This window comes from Monodelphis domestica, chromosome 4 (genome assembly GCF_027887165.1).
Source record: "Monodelphis domestica isolate mMonDom1 chromosome 4, mMonDom1.pri, whole genome shotgun sequence".
NCBI classification, from domain to species: Eukaryota; Metazoa; Chordata; class Mammalia; order Didelphimorphia; family Didelphidae; genus Monodelphis; species Monodelphis domestica.
Window position 1 is genome coordinate 2,732,853 of NC_077230.1, and position 18,122 is coordinate 2,750,974.

At 34.4% G+C, this 18,122-nt stretch overlaps 1 protein-coding gene across 4 annotated transcripts in view; it reads left to right on the forward strand.

Annotated features, from left to right (window-relative positions):
* Positions 1 to 18,122, forward strand: part of DSCAM (DS cell adhesion molecule) — an 829,709-nt gene that overhangs the window by 327,519 nt on the left and 484,068 nt on the right. For all 4 annotated transcript variants that reach the window (XM_056825955.1, XM_056825956.1, XM_007493072.2 and 1 more), the window contains one exon: positions 14,394 to 14,540. In XM_056825955.1, coding sequence (XP_056681933.1) covers positions 14,394 to 14,540 — 147 coding nt within the window. The remainder of the gene's footprint in view (positions 1 to 14,393; positions 14,541 to 18,122) is intronic.

An 18,122-nucleotide genomic window follows, 5' to 3' on the forward strand; every position in this document is an offset into this window, starting at 1 on the left:
GTTAGATCTTTCCCTTATACCTGAAAATTCAACTTTATTGGTGTACCTCTCAGGTTGAATCAAGTAGAAGAGACCTGTGGCTCTGTCTTTTTGTTGAGTTTCACTTTCTGTTTATTTTGAAGCACTTCTTTTTGCTTTTGGTGTGGAAGGAAAGTCACAAAGCAATCGACTTTTGCTGCCTCTAAACTGCCATCTTGACTCTGTTCAGTGAGCTTTTTAACCTTTTCGATACATCCAATTCTCTTTTTAAAAACTTCTTTTCATTAGTTAATTTTAAGCTCTTTTCCCATATGTCCAATTGTGCCATTTTTTTGTTCTTTTTTCTTTTTTTTAATATTTTATTTGATCATTTCCAAGCATTATTCATTGAAGACATAGATCATTTTCTTTTCCTCCCCCCCCCCCCCATAGCCGACGCGTAAATCCACTGGGCATTACATGTTTTCTTGATTTGAACCCATTGCTATGTTGATAATATTTGCATTAAAGTGTTCATTTAGAGTCTCTCCTCTGTCATATCCCCTCAACTGCTATATTTAGGCAGTTGCTTTTCCTCGGTGTTTCTACTCCCACAGTTTATCCTCTGCTTATGAATGGTGTTTTTTTCTCCTAGATCCCTGCAAATTGTTCAGTGACATTACACCGCCACCAATAGAGAAGTCCATTACATTCGATTATACCACAGTGTATTAGTCTCTGTGTACAGTGTTCTCCTGGTTCTGCTCCTCTCACTCTGCATCACTTCCTGGAGGTTGATCCAGTCTCCATGGAACGCCTCCACTTTATTATTCCTTTTAGCACAATAGTATTCCATCACCAACATATACCACAATTTGCTCAGCCATTCCCCAATTGATGGGCATCCCCTCGTTTTCCAGTTTTTGGCCACCACAAAGAGCGCAGCTATAAATATTTTTGTACAGGTCTTTTTGTCCATTATCTCTTTGGGGTACAGACCCAGAAGTGCTATGGCTGGATCAAAGGGTAGATATTCTTTTGTTGCCCTTTGGGCATAGTTCCAAATTGCCCTCCAGAATGGTTGGATCAGTTCACAACTCCACCAGCAATGAATTAATGTCCCTACTTTGCCACATCCCCTCCAGCATTCATTACTTTCCTTTGCTGTCATGTTAGCCAATCTGCTAGGTGTGAGGTGATACCTCAGAGTTGTTTTTATTTCCATCTCTCTGATTATAAGAGATTTAGAACACTTCTTCATGTGCTTATTAATAGTTTTGATTTCTTTATCTGAGAACTGCCTATCCATGTCCCTTGCCCATTTATCAATTGGAGAATGGCTTGATTTTTTGTACAGTTGATTTAGCTCTTTATAAATTTGAGTAATTAAACCTTTGTCAGAGGTTTCTATGAAGATTTTTTCCCAGTTTGTTGTTTTCCTTCTGATTTTAGTTACATTGGTTTTGTTTGTGCAAAAGCTTTTTAATTTGATGTAGTCAAAATTATTTATTTTACATTTTGTGATTCTTTCTATGTCTTGCTTGGTTTTAAAGTCTTTCCCCTCCCAAAGGTCTGACATGTATACTATTCTGTGTTTACCCAATTTACTTATGGTTTCCTTCTTTATGTTTAAGTCACTCACCCATTTTGAATTTATCTTGGTGTAGGGTGTGAGGTGTTGATCTATTCCTAGTCTCTCCCACACTGTCTTCCAATTTTCCCAGAAGTTTTTAAGAATTATTTTCTTCAGTATTTTTATGCCTCCTTTACCAAACTATTGACTTTTTTGCATGAATTTCCTGTGTCACTCTCATTTCTTTTTACAATTTTTCTTTTACCTCTATTATTTTATATGAATTTTTTTTCTGAGCTCCTCTATTAATTTTTTTGGATTTGTGAGAAATTCCCATTTTTCTTGGAGAAACTGGATGCAGCAAGTGTTTCCTTCATTATCTTCTTCTGAGTTCTTGTTTTGATCTTCACTGTCACCAAAATAACTTTCTTGTTGATTTTCTTTTTTTGGTGTTGTTTGTTCATTTTTTTTTTTTAATTTAAAAAACTGTTAAAGTTAGGCTCTATAACTCTGGTGAATGGAGCACTGCTATAAGTTTCAGGTTCTTTGTTCAACTACCTTTAAGGCTAACTCTGATGATCTTTAAGTTTTAAGTTTTCCAAGCTGTTGTGATTTTATGAAAAGTGTATTTAATATGCTTCCCTCTTGTGGTCTTTGTCTGTAGGCAAACACAGGTATTCTTTTCTGTATTAGAATTGTGATTAGGGTCCGATGAAAGTCCTGCTGTGTCTTGGTGCTCCTCCTCTCTCTGACACTCTGACCCAGTACTATGACCTGAATTTGCATATGAGTAATGAGGCAAAAGTCTTGCAGCCAGAGCCAGCAAAGAGAATCCTGTAATCTCCTTCTGAACAGTTGTCCAACCCCCATTTCCATCAGTGGATAATGACTCAAGAAACCTTTGCTATTGATTCAGCTGCCCCCAAGACTTATTATTTGGAGTACTTCTTTACATTTCACTTCTACCCCACGAGAAGTCATAAAGGTTTTGTGCCAATCTTGAAAATTATTTCAGACTGAAAAATTATTTCATCCTATTTTTTGAGGATTATATTGCCCCAGATTTAGTTTTGAGGCATTATATCATTCTTGTGTGGAGGATAATTTGATAGAGAGCAGATGTGTCTATATACCTTCTCTGTCATCTTGGCTCTGGCCCCCAATTTATTTGTGATGTGTCATTTTATAGCTAAGCCATTTACTGATTCTCAGCATATCTTCATGTATTGTATGAACTTAATAGTAATTGTGTGTTAGTCTAAACTTAAATTCTGCCACAATGCTATCTAATTTCCCTAGTCATATTTTTAATTGTGAGTTGTACCTCCATTTATTCACTTTTTGGTGGGGTGAAACCTATTAAACACAATGCTGAAGTTGTTTTTTAGTTTTATTTTTTGCTTTGTATTGCTATATATTGAATCTCTATCTCTACTAGTCTCTACCTTTCTTTTTAATTAATATCAAATCTTCAAATCACTACTCCTTTGTAGTATTACAGGATATCTGCTACAAATAGATCTTCTTCATGCCCATTATTTTTCATCATTACCTTTGAGATAATTGACTTTTTTGTTTCTCCACATGAATTTAGTTATTATTTTTTCCTAGATCTATAAAATATCTTTCGGGAAAATTTATATAACACTGAATGAATTTGGGAAATTTTGTCATTTTTCATTATGTTGTCTTGACTTACTAATGAGCAATTAATGTTTCTTCAATTACTTAGGTATCTCTGTATTTCTGCAAAGAGATTTTCATAGTTATTTTCATAGTTCTCAAAACCATTTTATAAATTTGGTAAACTTTTTAAAAGGAATTTATCTTCCTAGATCTTTTCATTATTGTTTATAAAAATACTGATAACTTATGTGGTTTTATCTTCTAATCTGGTAAAATTTTTGGTTATTATATAAATTAATTTTTCAAGTGATTCTCTCATATAATCTAAGCATATAATCATATGGTTTTCAAAAATGATTATTTTGATAACTCTTATATTATTCTAATTTATTTCAAATGTTCTTTTCTTATGGCTATAACCAGAATTTCTAGTGCACTTATAATGAATATCCTTCCTTTAGCCCAGATTTTATTGGAAAAGCCCCTAACTTTTCTCCATTGTGCATAATGCTTACTCTTGGATTTAGATGTTTGCATTCATTGTATTAATAAAAGATCCATTTGTTCCTATACTTTCTCAATTTTTAATGATAGATAAGGGATAAATTTTGTCAAAAATATTTTCATCTTCATGTTCATATCTTCATATAGTTTATTTTATTATTGTTCTTAGCAGGGTTATTGTTGTTCTTAATATGATTATCTTTTATTTTGTTTATTGTCTTCCATATACTGAATCACCCTGAATTCCTTATAAACCCAGCCTTATCATAGTGCATAGTTTTTTATAATTGGTTGTTGTAGTTTATTTAGCAACATTTAATTCAGATTTTTATATCAGTTTTCATTTGGGATATTTGTAGTTTTCTTTTTCTTTCTGTATAATTTTATATCTTCTTGTTTTACTTAGTAACATGATAGATTAATTAGGGCATATCATAGATTGAAAGGGTATTTTCTTTTCTTATCATTGCAAATATCTATGTAGCATTGAAACTAATTTTTCTTTGAATTTTCAACCATATGGTTGTGGGGGGTTATTTCCTTAAACCCTGGGAGATTTTTTTTTATCATTTGTCTAATTCATTTTTCTGATATTGAGTCCTTTAAATTTTTTTGTTATTGTGATATTATACTTTTCTAAATATTAATTTTTTCTATAAGTTATGGGAGTCATTAGCATAATTAAGCTATGTAATTTCTGATCATTTCCTTTATTTTCTCTTCAATAGTTATATTATCCTTTTTATTTTGGGCAAGATATTTTTCCTTTTATAAAAAATTATCAGGTATAACTTTTACTATTTTTTAAAAAACTAGATCCTAATTGTCTTTACATAGAATCATAGGTGGCTCAAAATACCATACTATGGGACTAGGAAACATGAAACACACAAGACAATTGTGTAAGCCAATTGTATGGGGAGATATTCAGAATATTAATGAGAGTTAAAGAGAATGATGGAAATAAATCAACTGCACTTTAGTGTTCAATTGGGCACCTCCTGCGGCTTAGAGGGAAACAGGTTCTTTTTCTCTTCAGTTCAGTACAATTTGTTGGGTTTTTTTAATTAGCAGGCCTAGGATTTGGGGAAAGCAAGCAAGAATCCTTTGTCTAATAGGGCTGATATACACTATTAGAAACACTCATGTATACGAACAAGAACTTTGAACCAATACTGAATGGTTTTATTCTGACAGGCTAATTTAGCTTCTTTTTCAGGTGATTTTGAAGTTCACTGTGGCTTTGTTAATTACCATATCAGAAAAGTTAATGCATTCCCTACAATATTTTTTGTTGATCCATTCAGTGGTCTTTTTGTATTCAATTATATCTTTATATCTCTTCTTTACATTTTAATAATATCAGCATTTTCACTTATTTGGAAAATATTTGTCATTTAATATTTTTTTCCTTAAACTTAGTGCCCATTTCATGAACTTAAAAAATTATGTCTGTTGGAAACTTACCTTAGAATTACTTTACTTACATCTCATATAATTTGGCATATTTTGTTGTTGTCATATAACTGTTAACTTTTTCAGTTCTTCCCTTATTTTTCCCTTTGATTTCATGGTTTTTTTAAATTACATTTTTAAATTTTCAATTACTTTTTCATTCTTTTAAAATAATATTTTATTTCATATCATTTATTGCTTTGATGATCAGTAAGTAATCTGTTAAGAAGTTCTATTTTTCTATACATTTTGATGAGGGCTTTATGCCTCAATATATAGGCAATTTTTATAAAGTTTTAATGCATGTAAATTCCTTTTTATTCACATTCAACACTGATGAAAGATTTATCATTTTAATTTTTCTAAAGTTGTATTTTAGAATGTAGCACAATTTTAGATATAATGGGAAAACAGTTTTATTTTAAGATCACAAAATAAAGAAACCCACACCAATTATATTTTAATCTGGTGTTATCAGAACAAGAAAATGCTCTAAATTTTCAAAATAAACTAAAAGGCTATCCCCAATACTTGAGTCTTTTTTTAAACCTGAGTGACTGTTCGAATAATGTAAAATTAGGAGGAAGATAGAGAAGTAATTTAGATTTAATAGGAATAGCTAATGCATATAGAGCTTTGTGCACTTATTAATGTTCAAAATATTTTAACAGGAAATTGCAAAAAAAAAGTCCAAATCATTGTATTTGAAATGAGAAGGAATAGGTTTTAATTTTGACTTACTCCCTATATGACTAGACAAGTTGCCTAACCTTGCTGAGTCTCATTTTTTTTTTCATTTTTAGAATGAACTCTAAGATCAAAAAGATATCCTTAATGCAGCCAACAGGGACATATAAATTATCTTTCATGTTTTATCTTTTTGCTCACTTACTAGAGATAGCATTTCCAGTTTATTCTTCCAGGATTAATTCTATGACTATATAAAAGGTTTTCCTGTTTCTACTCATTTCACTATTCATTACTGAGATGTAGTTATATCCAAGGGTTTTTTTTTTTGCTTTTTTAATCAGTCTGTTCATTGCTTTTTATGGCACAGTAGTATTATATCACAATCAAATGTCATAAGTAGTTCAGCCTTTCCCCAATTGATGGGCATTCCCTCAGTTCCCAATTCTTTGCCACCACAGAAAGTTGCTATAAATATTAGAAACACTCATGTATATGAACAAGAACTTTGAAGGCTTGGAATATAATATTCAGGAAGGCAAGAGACTGGGGTCTGCAACCAAGAATCACCTACCCATCAAAACTGACTATATACATTCGGGGGAAGTATTGGCATTTAACAAAACAGAAGATTTCCAAGCATTCCTAAAGAAAAGACCAGAATTAATGGAAAATTTGAGGTCCAAATACAAATTTCAAGAGAATCATGAAAAGGTAAACAAGAAAATAGGGAAAATTTTAAGGGCTTCAGTTAGGTCAAATTGATGATATTCCTATATGGAAAAATATCTATAACTCTTAAAAATTATTTTCATAATCATAGTAGATAGAAGAATTATTCATAGGCAGAGGTTGTGGTACTAAGTTATTCAAGATGATATGTAAAAGAAAAATTAGGGGGGGGGGACAAAAAAAGAGGATGGTACTAAGAGAAACTAGAAGGAAGAAGAAAAATAGGACAATTTATACCACATAAAGACATGTATTTGATGGGTGGAGAATGCTGTTGTAAGAGGAGGTGGAAGAGAGTGGTAATAGGTAATACATAAATCTTTCTTTCAGTGGAATCATTTCTGAGAGGGAAGGAGAGTCAGATCTATTGGAGTATAGAATTTTATCTTACTCTACAGGGAAGTAGAGAAGGAATAGCAAAGTTGGGGGTACAATGTTAAATAATAGAGGTGATAATGAACATCCTTATTTCACTCCTAATCTTGTTGGGAAGTCTTCTAGTTTATCTCATTGCAGATGATGTTTGCTGATGGTTTTAGATATATACTGTTTGTTATCATTAGGAAAGGCCCTTTCATTCCTATGCTTTCTAGTGTTTTAAATAGGAATGAGTGTTGTATTTTGTCAAAGGCTTTTTCTGCATCTATTGAGATAATCGTGTGATTTTTGTTGGTTTGCTTCTTAAAATGGTCAATTATGTGGGTGGTTTTCCTAATATTGAACCACCCTTGTATTCTTGGTATAAATTGCACTTGGTATAATGAATAACCCTCATGATCACTTGCTGAAATCTTTTTGTTAGTATCCTATTTAAGATTTTTGCATCTATGTTCATTAAGGAGATTATTCTATAGTTTTCTTTCTCTGTTTTTGTCCTGCCTTGCTTTGGAATCAGTACCATATTTCTGCCATAAAAGGAATTTGGTAGAAATCCTTCCTTGCTTATTCTGTCAAATAGTTTGCATGATATTGAGATTAGTTGTTCTTTGAATGTTTGATAGAATTCACTTGTGAATCTATCAGGCCCTGGGGATTTTTTTCTTAGGGAGTTCTTTGATGACTTGCTCATTTGCTTTTTCTGAAATGGGATTATTTAAGTATTCTATTTCTTCTTCTGTATTCATCCATATTACTTAGATTGCCATATTTATTGCCATATAATTGGACATAATAGTTTTTAATGATTGCCTTCATTTCTTCTTCATTAGAGCTGAGGTCTCCCTTTACATCTTTGATACTGTCAATTTGGTTTTCTTCTTTCCTTTTTGAAATGAGATTGACCAGTACTTTGTCTATTTTATTTGTATTTTCAAAATACCAGCTTCTAGTCTTATTTATTAAATCAATAGTTCTTTGACTTTCGATTTTATTAATTTCTCCTTTGATTTTTTTATCTCTAACTTAGTCTTCATCTGAGGATTTTAAATTTGTTCATGTTCTAGTTTTTTAATTTGCATGCCCAGTTCATGAACCTCTGTCCTCCCTAATTTGCTAATGTATAAACTCAAGGATATAGATTTCCCTCTGAGTACTGTTTTCGCTGCATCCCATAGATTTTGAAAGGATGTTTTATCATTGTCATTTTCTTCTAGGAAATTATTAATTGTTTCTATGATTTGTTCTTTAACCAATTTTATTTTAAACATTATTTTATTTGGTCATTTTCAAACATTATTCATTAGAAACAAAGATCACTTTTTTTCCTCCACCCCTCCCCCAACTCCTCCCATTGGCAATGCTTTATTCCTCTAGATGTCACATGCATCCTTAACCTGAGCCCATTTCCTTGCTATTGGTTTCTGTAGTAGGATGTTCATTCAGTCTCTCCTCGATCATAGCCCCTCCACCCCTGTAGTCAAGCTGTTGTCCTTCCTCGGTGTTTTTACTCCCACTGTTTGTCCTCTACTTGTGGGTAGTGTTTTTTTCTCCTTGGTCCCTGCAGGTTGTTCAGGGACATTGCATTGAGACTAATGGAGAAGTCCATTATGTTCAATTGTACCACAGTATATCAGTCTGTGTACAATGTTTTCTTGGTTCTGTTCCTCTCACTCTGCATCATTTCCTGGAGGTCGTTCCAGTCTCCATGGAATTCCTCCACTTTATTATTCCTTTTAGCACAATAGTATTCCATCACCAACATATACCATAATTTGTTCAGCCATTCCCCAATTGAAGGGCATCCGATCATTTTCCAATTTTTTTGCCACCACAAAGAGCTCAGCTATGAATATTCATGTACGAGTCTTTTTACTTATTGTCTCTTTGGGGTACAAACCCATCAGTGCTATGGCTGGATCAAAGGGCAGACTTTTTTTTTTATCACCCTTTGTGCATACTTCCAAATTGCCCTCCAGAATGGTTGGATCAATTCACAACTCCACCAGCTATGAATTAATGTCCTAACTTTGCCACATCCCCTCCAGTATTCATTACTTTCCTTCACTGTCATGTTAGCCAATCTTCTAGGTGTGAGGTGATACCTCAGAGTTGTTTTGATTTGCATCTCTCTGATTATCAGGGATTTAGCACACTTTTTCATGTGCTTATTTATAATATTGATTTCTTTGGCTTAAAACTGCTTTTTCATGTCCCTTGCCCATTTATCAATTGGAGAGTGGCTTGACTTTTTGTACAGTTAATTTAGCTCTTTATAAATTTGAGTAATTAGACTTTTGTGAGAGGTTTTTGTTATGAAGATTGTTTCCAAATTTGTTGCTTCCCTTCTAATTTTGGTTGCATTGGTTTGTTTGTACAAAAATTTTTTAATTTGATGTAATCAAAATTATTTATTTTGCATTTTGTGATTCTTTATATGTCTTGCTTGGTTTTAAAATCTTTCCCTTTCCAAAAGTCTGATATGTATACTATTCTGTGTTCACATAATTTACTTATAGTTTCCTTCTTTATGTTCAGGTCATTCACCCATTCCGAGTTTATCTTGGTGTAGGGTGTGAGGTGTTGATCCAGACCTAGTCTCTCCCACACTGTCTTCCAATTTTCCCAGCAGTTTTTTTCAACTAGTGGATTTTTGTCCCAAAATCTGGGGTCTTTGGGTTTGTCATAGACTGTCTTGCTGAGGTTGCTTACCACAAGTCTATTCTACTGATCCTCCTTTCTGTCTCTTAGCCAGTACCAAATTGCTTTGATGACCACTGCTTTATAGTATAGTTTGAGATCTGGGACTGTAAGGCCACCTTCCTTTGTATTTTTTTTTTCATTATTTCCCTGGATATCCTTGATTCTTTGTCCTTCCAAATGAACTTTGTTATGGTTTTTTTCTAATTCAGTAAAAAAAAAATTTTGGAAGTTCAATGGGTATAGCACTAAATAGGTAGATCAGTTTGGGTAGGATGTTCATTTTTATTATATTGGCTCATCCTACCTATGAGCAGTTAATATTTTTCAATTGCTCAGGCCTAGTTTTAATTGTGTGGAGAGTGTTTTGTAGTTGTGTTCATATAGTTCCTGTGTTTGTCTCAGCAGATAGATTCCTAAGTATTTTATTTTGTCTAAGGTGATTTTGACTTTAACCAATTTTAGAGATTATATATATATATATATATATATATATATATATATATATAATTTCCAATTAATTTTTGATTTGCTGCTCCATGTAACCTTACTAATTATTTTTTTATTACATTGTGATCTGAAAAGGTTGAATCCATTTTTTCTGCTCTTTTGTTTTTGCACTTGTTTGCGATATTTTTATGCCCCAACACATGGTCAATCCTTGTGAATGTACCATGTGCTGCTGAAAAGAGGGTCTATTCCTTTTTGTCCTTATTTCTTTTTCTCCACATATCTACTTACTCCAATTTTTCCAAGATTTCATTCAAATTTCTTACCACTTTCTCATTTAGTTTTTGGTTTGATTCATCTAGTTATGATAGAGGAAGATTCAGGTCTCCCACTAGTATAGTTTTTCTTCCTATTTCATCCTTGACCTCCACTAGTTTCTCCTTTAGAAATTTGGATGCTATGCCATTTGGTACATACATGTTGAGTATTGATATTTCCTCATTGTCTATACTATATTTTATCAGCATGTATAATTACCTTCTCTATCTCTTTTAACTAGATGTGTTTTTACTTTGGATTTGTCAGATATCATGATTGCGACTCCTGCTTTCTTTTTCTCAGTTAATGCCCAATACATTCTGCTCTATCCGCTTACCTTTGCCCTATGTATATCTATCTTCCTCATGTGTGTTTCTTGTAGACAACATATGGTAGGATTTTTGTTTCTAATCCACTCTGCTATTTGCTTATGTTTTATGGGTGAGTTAATTCTATTCACATTCAGAGTTATGATTAGCAGTTGTGTATTTCCCAGCATTTTGATTTCCACTCCTAGTCCTGCCCTTTTTTGTTCCACTATTTCCTTCTACACCACTGTTTTATTTTTAATCAGTTCCCCTAATTCCCACCCTTATTTTACTTCCCTTTATATCCCCCTTCCTTCCTATTCTCCTCTTATTTTCTTTCAGTCTTTTTAAACTACCATACCACCCTCTACCTCCCTTGTATTGTTTCCCACCTCACCAGTCTGTTTGTTACCATTCTACTTCCCTATAGGGTGCAAATCAATTCTCTGCCCCAATGTATTTGATAGTTCTTCCCTCTTTGAGCCAATTTCAATGCACATAAAATTTATATATTTCCTATCTCCAACCTCTTTACCCTTCCAGTGTATTGATGTTCTCCCCCTCCCTCCATGTGCTTCTTTGTGACATATAAATTTACCCCATTTTGTTTCTTTTCCCATTTTTCTTAGTATTAAACTCCTTTTAAACTCTTATTGTGTATATATATAAATATAAATATATATATATTTATGTGTCTTGGCATTTTATCCTATATAGTTTGTCACTATTCCCTCTAAGTATAATTCTTCTAGCTAGTCAGGTCATAATAATAATTTTTAAGAGTTACCTATATCCTCTTTTCTTGTAGAAATACATATCATTTTAACTTACTGGGTCTCTTAAAAAAGTTTTGTTTTAATTTTCTTTCCCCCCTTTATTAATTACCATTTTTGTCATTCTCTTGTGTTCTGGGTTTGGGCATTAGATTTTCTCTTCAGGTCTGGTCTTTTCTTTACAAATGCTTGGAATTCTTCTATTTTATTAAATGACCATACTTTCCCTTGTAAGAATATAATCAGGTTTTCTCAGCAGTTGATTCTTGGTTGTAGACCTAATTCTCTTGCTTTCTAGAATATCATATTCCATGCCTTTTAGTCCTTCAATTTAGATACAGCCAGATCCTATGTTATACTCACTCTGGTTCCATGGTATATGAATGACTTCTTAGCAGCTTGTAATATTTTTATCTTGATCTGATAGTTCTTGAATTTGGCTATAACATTCCAGGGTGTTGTTAGTAGGGGATTAAATTGAGGAGGTGATCTGTGGCTTCTTTCAATCTCCATTTTTCCTTCTTGTTCTAGAATATTGGGGCAGTTTTCTTGGATAATTTCCTGTAGGATGATGTCCAGGCTTTTCTTTTGTCATGGTCTTCTTGTAGACCAATGATTCTTAAGTTGTCTGTCCTAGAATGATTTTCTAAAATCTTCTGTTTTGTGAATGAGGTGCTTCATATTTTCCTCAATTTTTTCATTCTTTTGATTTTGTTTTATAGTTTCCTGCTGCCTTGTGAAGTTGCTTGCTTCTAATTGTTGTATTCTGGTTTTAAAAGACAGGATGTTGTCCCTGGCTTTTTGGTTATCCTTTTCCTTCTGGTCTGATTTTCTTTGGAGGTCATCTTCCATCTTCTTTGCCTCATTGTTCATTTTCTTTGCCTCATCTTTCATCTCCTTTGCCTCATTTTCAAGCTGATTAATTTTGGCATTCAAGACACTATTTTCTTATTTTCAATCAAGTGCCTCTGTTTCCAGATGACTTATCTTGCTTTTTAAGTTCTTTTCCCAGATGTCTTCAGACTCTCTGAATTGTTTTTTGAATTGTATGTTGGGTTCTTCCAAAGTCTGTGTCCAATTTGCTGGAGTTTCTGTGTTTTTGCTTGGTATTCCTTGATCTTCCTCTGTTACATTTGTTCTTTGTTCATTGACTGGATAGAAGCTGTCAGTTGTAATTTCCTTTTTTTTGTTTTTTTGCTCATATTTACCCGATCTTTCCTCCCCTCCTCCCTCCCCACCCCCCTGCCCCCGGTTATTGCCTGCACTCTTGCTCCTCTCATTATGTGATGGATCTGTGGGTTTCGGCTTTTCTGTCAACCTTCACCCTTGGAGCATAGCAAGGCTCTCAGAGCAGTCTGTGGCAGAGGGGTGTTGGAGCTTGGGCTTCCCTGCCCTCTGAAAGCTTGATAAGATTACTTCCAGAAGAGTTGAACTTGCAGAGCTGGATGTGCCCTAAGGTCAAAACCTTGGGAAGGGTGGGAGGGCAATATGGAGTGTCTCGGCTGAGCCTAGGCTGCCTGCTCTGTGCTTCTTTTCCAGCTGCTTCCCCACCACCTGTGTTCAGAGCCCTGAGCCTGGCACAGCTTTACCTACAAGGTAATCCCTCCAGAAGAGTGCCCTTGCCAGCTCAGAGTTTCCAGCAACTGCTGGAGGCTCAGTACTGTAGGTAGGGGAGAGGTCCTTGGACCTTCCTTCTTCCTTCCCCTTAAACCTGAGTGTTCTTTAATTCAGGCTTTTTTGGGGCATACCTTTTAAGTTGCGTCCAGCAGAAAGGTTCCTTGGCTCTGTCCTGTTGTTAGGTTTGGTTTTCAGTCCCCTAGGAGCATTTGGTTTTTAACCATTAGGAAGGGTTTTCAGAGGTTTGAACTTTTGCTGCCTCTATGCTGCCATCTTGACTCCACCCACCCCATCCATCCATTGTAAAAGGCAATTTAGAATTATATGCAAAGGGCTTTAAAAGATTGCATAACCTTTCATCCAGCAATATCTCTTCTGGGTTTGTATCCCAAGGAGATAGTAGGAAAAATGCTTGTACACAAATATTGATAGCCATGTTCTTTGTGGTGGCAAAAGTTGGAAAATGAGGGGGTGTCCAATGGAATACTACTGTGCTTTAAAGATTGATAATCTGGAGGCTTTCCATATGAATTGGGAGAACCTCAGTGAACTGATGCAAAGTGAAATGAGCAGTTTCAGAAGAACATTGTACACAGTAAATAAAACATTTTAGAAAAATGTAGTGTAATAGACCTTTCTACTAGTTGTAATGCAACAAGCCTGGATGCTCCTGAAGGACTTATGTAAAAGAATGCTATGCACATTGAGAGAAAGAACTATGGGTATAGAAATGCAAAAGCAAAACATATGACTTCACTTATCACATGTATATTCAGGTATATGATTTGGGGTCTTGGCTTTAAAAGAATCTCTCTATAGCAAATATAAATAATATGGAAATAGGTATCAAGTGACAACATTTGTACAACCCACTCGAATTGTTTTTTGGCACTGGGAGGAGGGAAAGAAAATGAATCATGTAACCATAGAACATATTTAAAATGAATTAATAAATAACATTTTTAAGAAGATCATCAAAAAAAGAAATATATTGATGTGACTCAATTATTTTGCTGTAGTGGAAAGGTAGGAATGAAAATAATTTCTGTGACTAAATTTATGTAGATCATGTCTTTATTTTGCATTTTGCTTCCTTTGAATTTCTCATTTAGGAGCCTTGAATAATTAAAGTAGTTGAGTGAATTATTTATTCAGTTTTTTTATTTATTGAAGTTATCACTCATATTGTTGAAAATAGGCACTTAGAGAAGTATAAAGTATTGAATCTAGATTTGCATTACTTTTTCTCAATGGGAATATTTTTGCTTAAATGGTTATTTGGTTTTAAATTCACTAATTATTTTTTCTATACTTTAGGATCTAGATTTTTCATCACATCCACGGGAGCCTTGTATATTAAAGATGTACAGAATGAAGATGGATTGTATAACTACCGATGTATTACACGGCACAGATACACTGGGGAAACCCGACAGAGCAACAGTGCTAGACTTTTTGTATCAGGTATAAGAAATACACATAATTAAGTCTATAGCTGTCATTTTTATGCTTCTGTATTCATTGGAATAAGTGCATTACTACTAACAATAATGTACCAATAGCACTTTATTGCCTAAAGTAGATTTAGATATTTTCAATTTACTACAGCAAGGGAATGATAGAGGAAAATACAAAGACAACTTGGTTCTAAGAATTAGTCAACTCTCAGTCTTTGGAAATGATTATTGAGTTTTTACTATTAGGTGCTGTTGTGGAGACAAGAAGTTTAAAGCTTAATTCTTGCCGGCACATAGTTTTCAATCTATTTGGAGAAACATTATAGACCCATGAAGTACTTTTAAATAGCTAAATTGTGTTTACAGACAATGAATTGATATGTTTCATAACTATATTATAGGAACAAGAGTAAAAGGAATTAAAGAAGTCCCAGAACTTAGCCCAGTGGCTTGAACAGAATAGGCACTTAAAATACTTCTTGCCTTACTTTATGCAGAAGGAGTCCCAAAATGTCTGAGTTTAGCAGGAATTTAGAAACCAACTTGAGGGGGCAGAGCTGGGTAGCTCCGTTGATTGAGAGCCAGTCCTAGAGATGGGTCCTAGCTTCAAATGTGGCCTCAGCCACTTCCCAGCTGTGTGGCCCTGGGAAAGTCACTTGACCCCATTGCCTAGCTCTTATCACTCTTCTTCCTTAGAGCCAATACACAGTATTAACTCTGAGACAGAAGATAAGGATTTAAAAAAAAAAAGAAAACAACTTGATTAAACCCTTGATTTTATAGATGCAAAAACAAGTTAGGACTGTGGGAGTAGAAACACAGAAGAAAAACAACTGCTTGATCACATGGCTCGAGGGAATATGACTGGGGATGTAGACTCTAAATGAACATCCTAGTGCAAACACCAACAACATGGAAATAGGTTCTGATCAAGGACACAAGTAAAACCCAATGAAATTGTGTCTCAGCTGTGGGCAGAGTGGGAGGAGGGGAGGGAGGGAAAGAATATGATTCTTGTAACCAAGGAATAATGTTCTAAATTGACTAAAAAATAAAAATAAAAAAAGCAAGCTAGGAGAGATAAAGTTGCCAATCTAACATCATAATCAGTATATATGGGGATTTTGAGTGGTAGTCATCTCACCAAGTGGGAGGCCTTTCTCCTTGGTTAGGTCAATCCACCCTTTTGAAACTATCTCTTTTAACCTTCTCCAGCAGATTACTCACACAGTCATCTTCACTCTTTTACTGTCAATCTCTATCTAGTGGATCTTTTTCCAATGCCTACAAGCAGGTTCATGTGTCTACTACACTTAAGAGAAAAAAAACAACTTACTGGATCTTACCATACTGTTACCATAGCTGTTGTTCTATAGCTCTTCTCACGTTTATGGCAAGATTTCTTAAGAAAGTGATCTATAATCAGTGATTTTGCTTCTCCTCTCACTTGATTCTAAATCATTTGCAGACTGGCTTCTACTCCATTCATTCAACTGAGAAGAGCCTTTTCCAAGGCACTAAATCTAATGTCCCCTTCGGCTTTAGATCCATGAATAAAAATGTAAAATCCTATAAATAAAAAATTACATTTGTAGAAAGTCACCAAATAATTACTAAACATGCTCACAGATGGACAACCTGGCATCTATCTTTTCAAATTCTTATATTTACTTTTTTTTTCAAAATAATATCAATTCAGTCACACTGGCCTTGTTATTTCCCTCTCCTTTTTTATCATTCTCTTCTTCATTGTTACTCCTTAGTTACTATCCTCATAATGATTACAGGAATTAACTATTCAAACGTAAGAAACTAATTGGCTTCAGTTGTCTAGAATGTGGATTAGGGTCTCAAAAATAACATATAAACAAGAGCAATACTGATAAAATTAGCATGGTTTCCAATCCCTCAGTGCTCATTATTATGACATCAAGATTGCCAAGATACTGTTAATAATAATATTTATGAAAAAATATTTGTAGTTCTCAGGTAATGATCAGAAAAAATTCATCATCAAATGAGATTGTGACTACAACAAAACTATTCGTAACCAGTTCAAACCAAAATAAATCTACATTATTCAGTGGATAGCATAACCAAATGTGATTTAACTCATGGGAAACTGCCCTATTAGAGAATATAAGAGATGGAGAAATTGAATAATGAGGATCCTTCATAAGGATGTCATCTCAAACATTTCAGGAATCTATATACATTTGAATTACTGAAATATTTAGAGAAAAAAAAAAAGAACTAACCCCAGTGAGAAGTTCTTGATGTTTTCCCTTCCTTTATTTATGACAGAATATTATGAAGCAGTAAAACCCATTTGAGGACCTCTCCCCCTCCTCCAAAAATCCTCTTCCAAACAGATCTAGAAATGCACCAGACCAAATCCTGATTGGAAAATTCCAGAAAATTATGAGTCATGTTTCCAGCCTGTGTCAGTCTAAGGAGAAGAGAAGCTTGAGAACACTGGAGACTGACTAGCAGTGCCAGCAGAGATTGGGGAGGAGAATGGTTCACTAGCTCTACTATGTTGAGTTCTCGGACTCAACAAGAAGATCTGCCCTAGGCAGAGGACATCCTAGACTCAAATTATGGTACAGCGAGGGGAATGTGTGCCATCTGGAAACTTTGTGACCTGCTATTCAATTCTAGACTACTGATTCAGACCACAAAAAGAGGGACTTCTGCCCAATGGTAACATTTTTTTAAACCCTCACCTTCCATCTTGGAGTCAATACTGGGTATTGGCTCCAAGGCAGAAGAGTGGTAAGGGCTAGGCAATGGGGGTCAAGTGACTTGCCCAGGGTCACACAGCTGGGAAGTGTCTAAGGCCAGATCTGAACCTAGGACCTTCCATCTCTAGGTCTGGCACTCAATCCACTGAACCACCCAGCTGCCCCCCCAGTGGTAACATTTTTTAAAGCAAGCAGTGGTTTGTCATGTTGGTGGTGCACCCAAGAGAGCAGTAAGTTCAATGGCAATCAACAGTTATGTGTCTAGAACCCCAAAGCAGAGCATAATCTCAGTTACAGCTTTTAACTCAGTTTGAAGCTCATAAAGAAATAATCAGGGGAAAATTTCCATACCAAAAGGGAACCTGCTGTTCTGTCACTCTGAACCAGCAAAGCTTCCTAGATAGAAGACAGCTTCAAAAATCTGATACCAATTTACTATTTCTCAGATCCAAATCTAAGTCAGAAAATTGCAGAGCTTCGAACAAGGGGGTGGGGGAACAATCAGATTCTGCCATCAACAAGACCATTTTTGGAGCACAAAAATTCTATAAAACCCCAGATTGAGCTGTCTCCAAGAGTTTGGAATCACAGCAGTGAAATAAAAAGTAATTCTATCTGCCCAGACCTTCCCTCCAGAAGTGCTTCTCAAATATTAAGAATTAAGTCACGAAGTATGAGTAAACAAAAAAAAATAATTCAAGTATTTTAAAAAAAGTGATAGTGTCGAAGATGCTCAAAATATAAGCCCAGAAAAATAGGATTCCAAAATACCTACTAATAAAATCATCACCACAACTTGGACAAAGACATAACTAGAATTCCTGGAAAAGATGAAGTCAGAGACG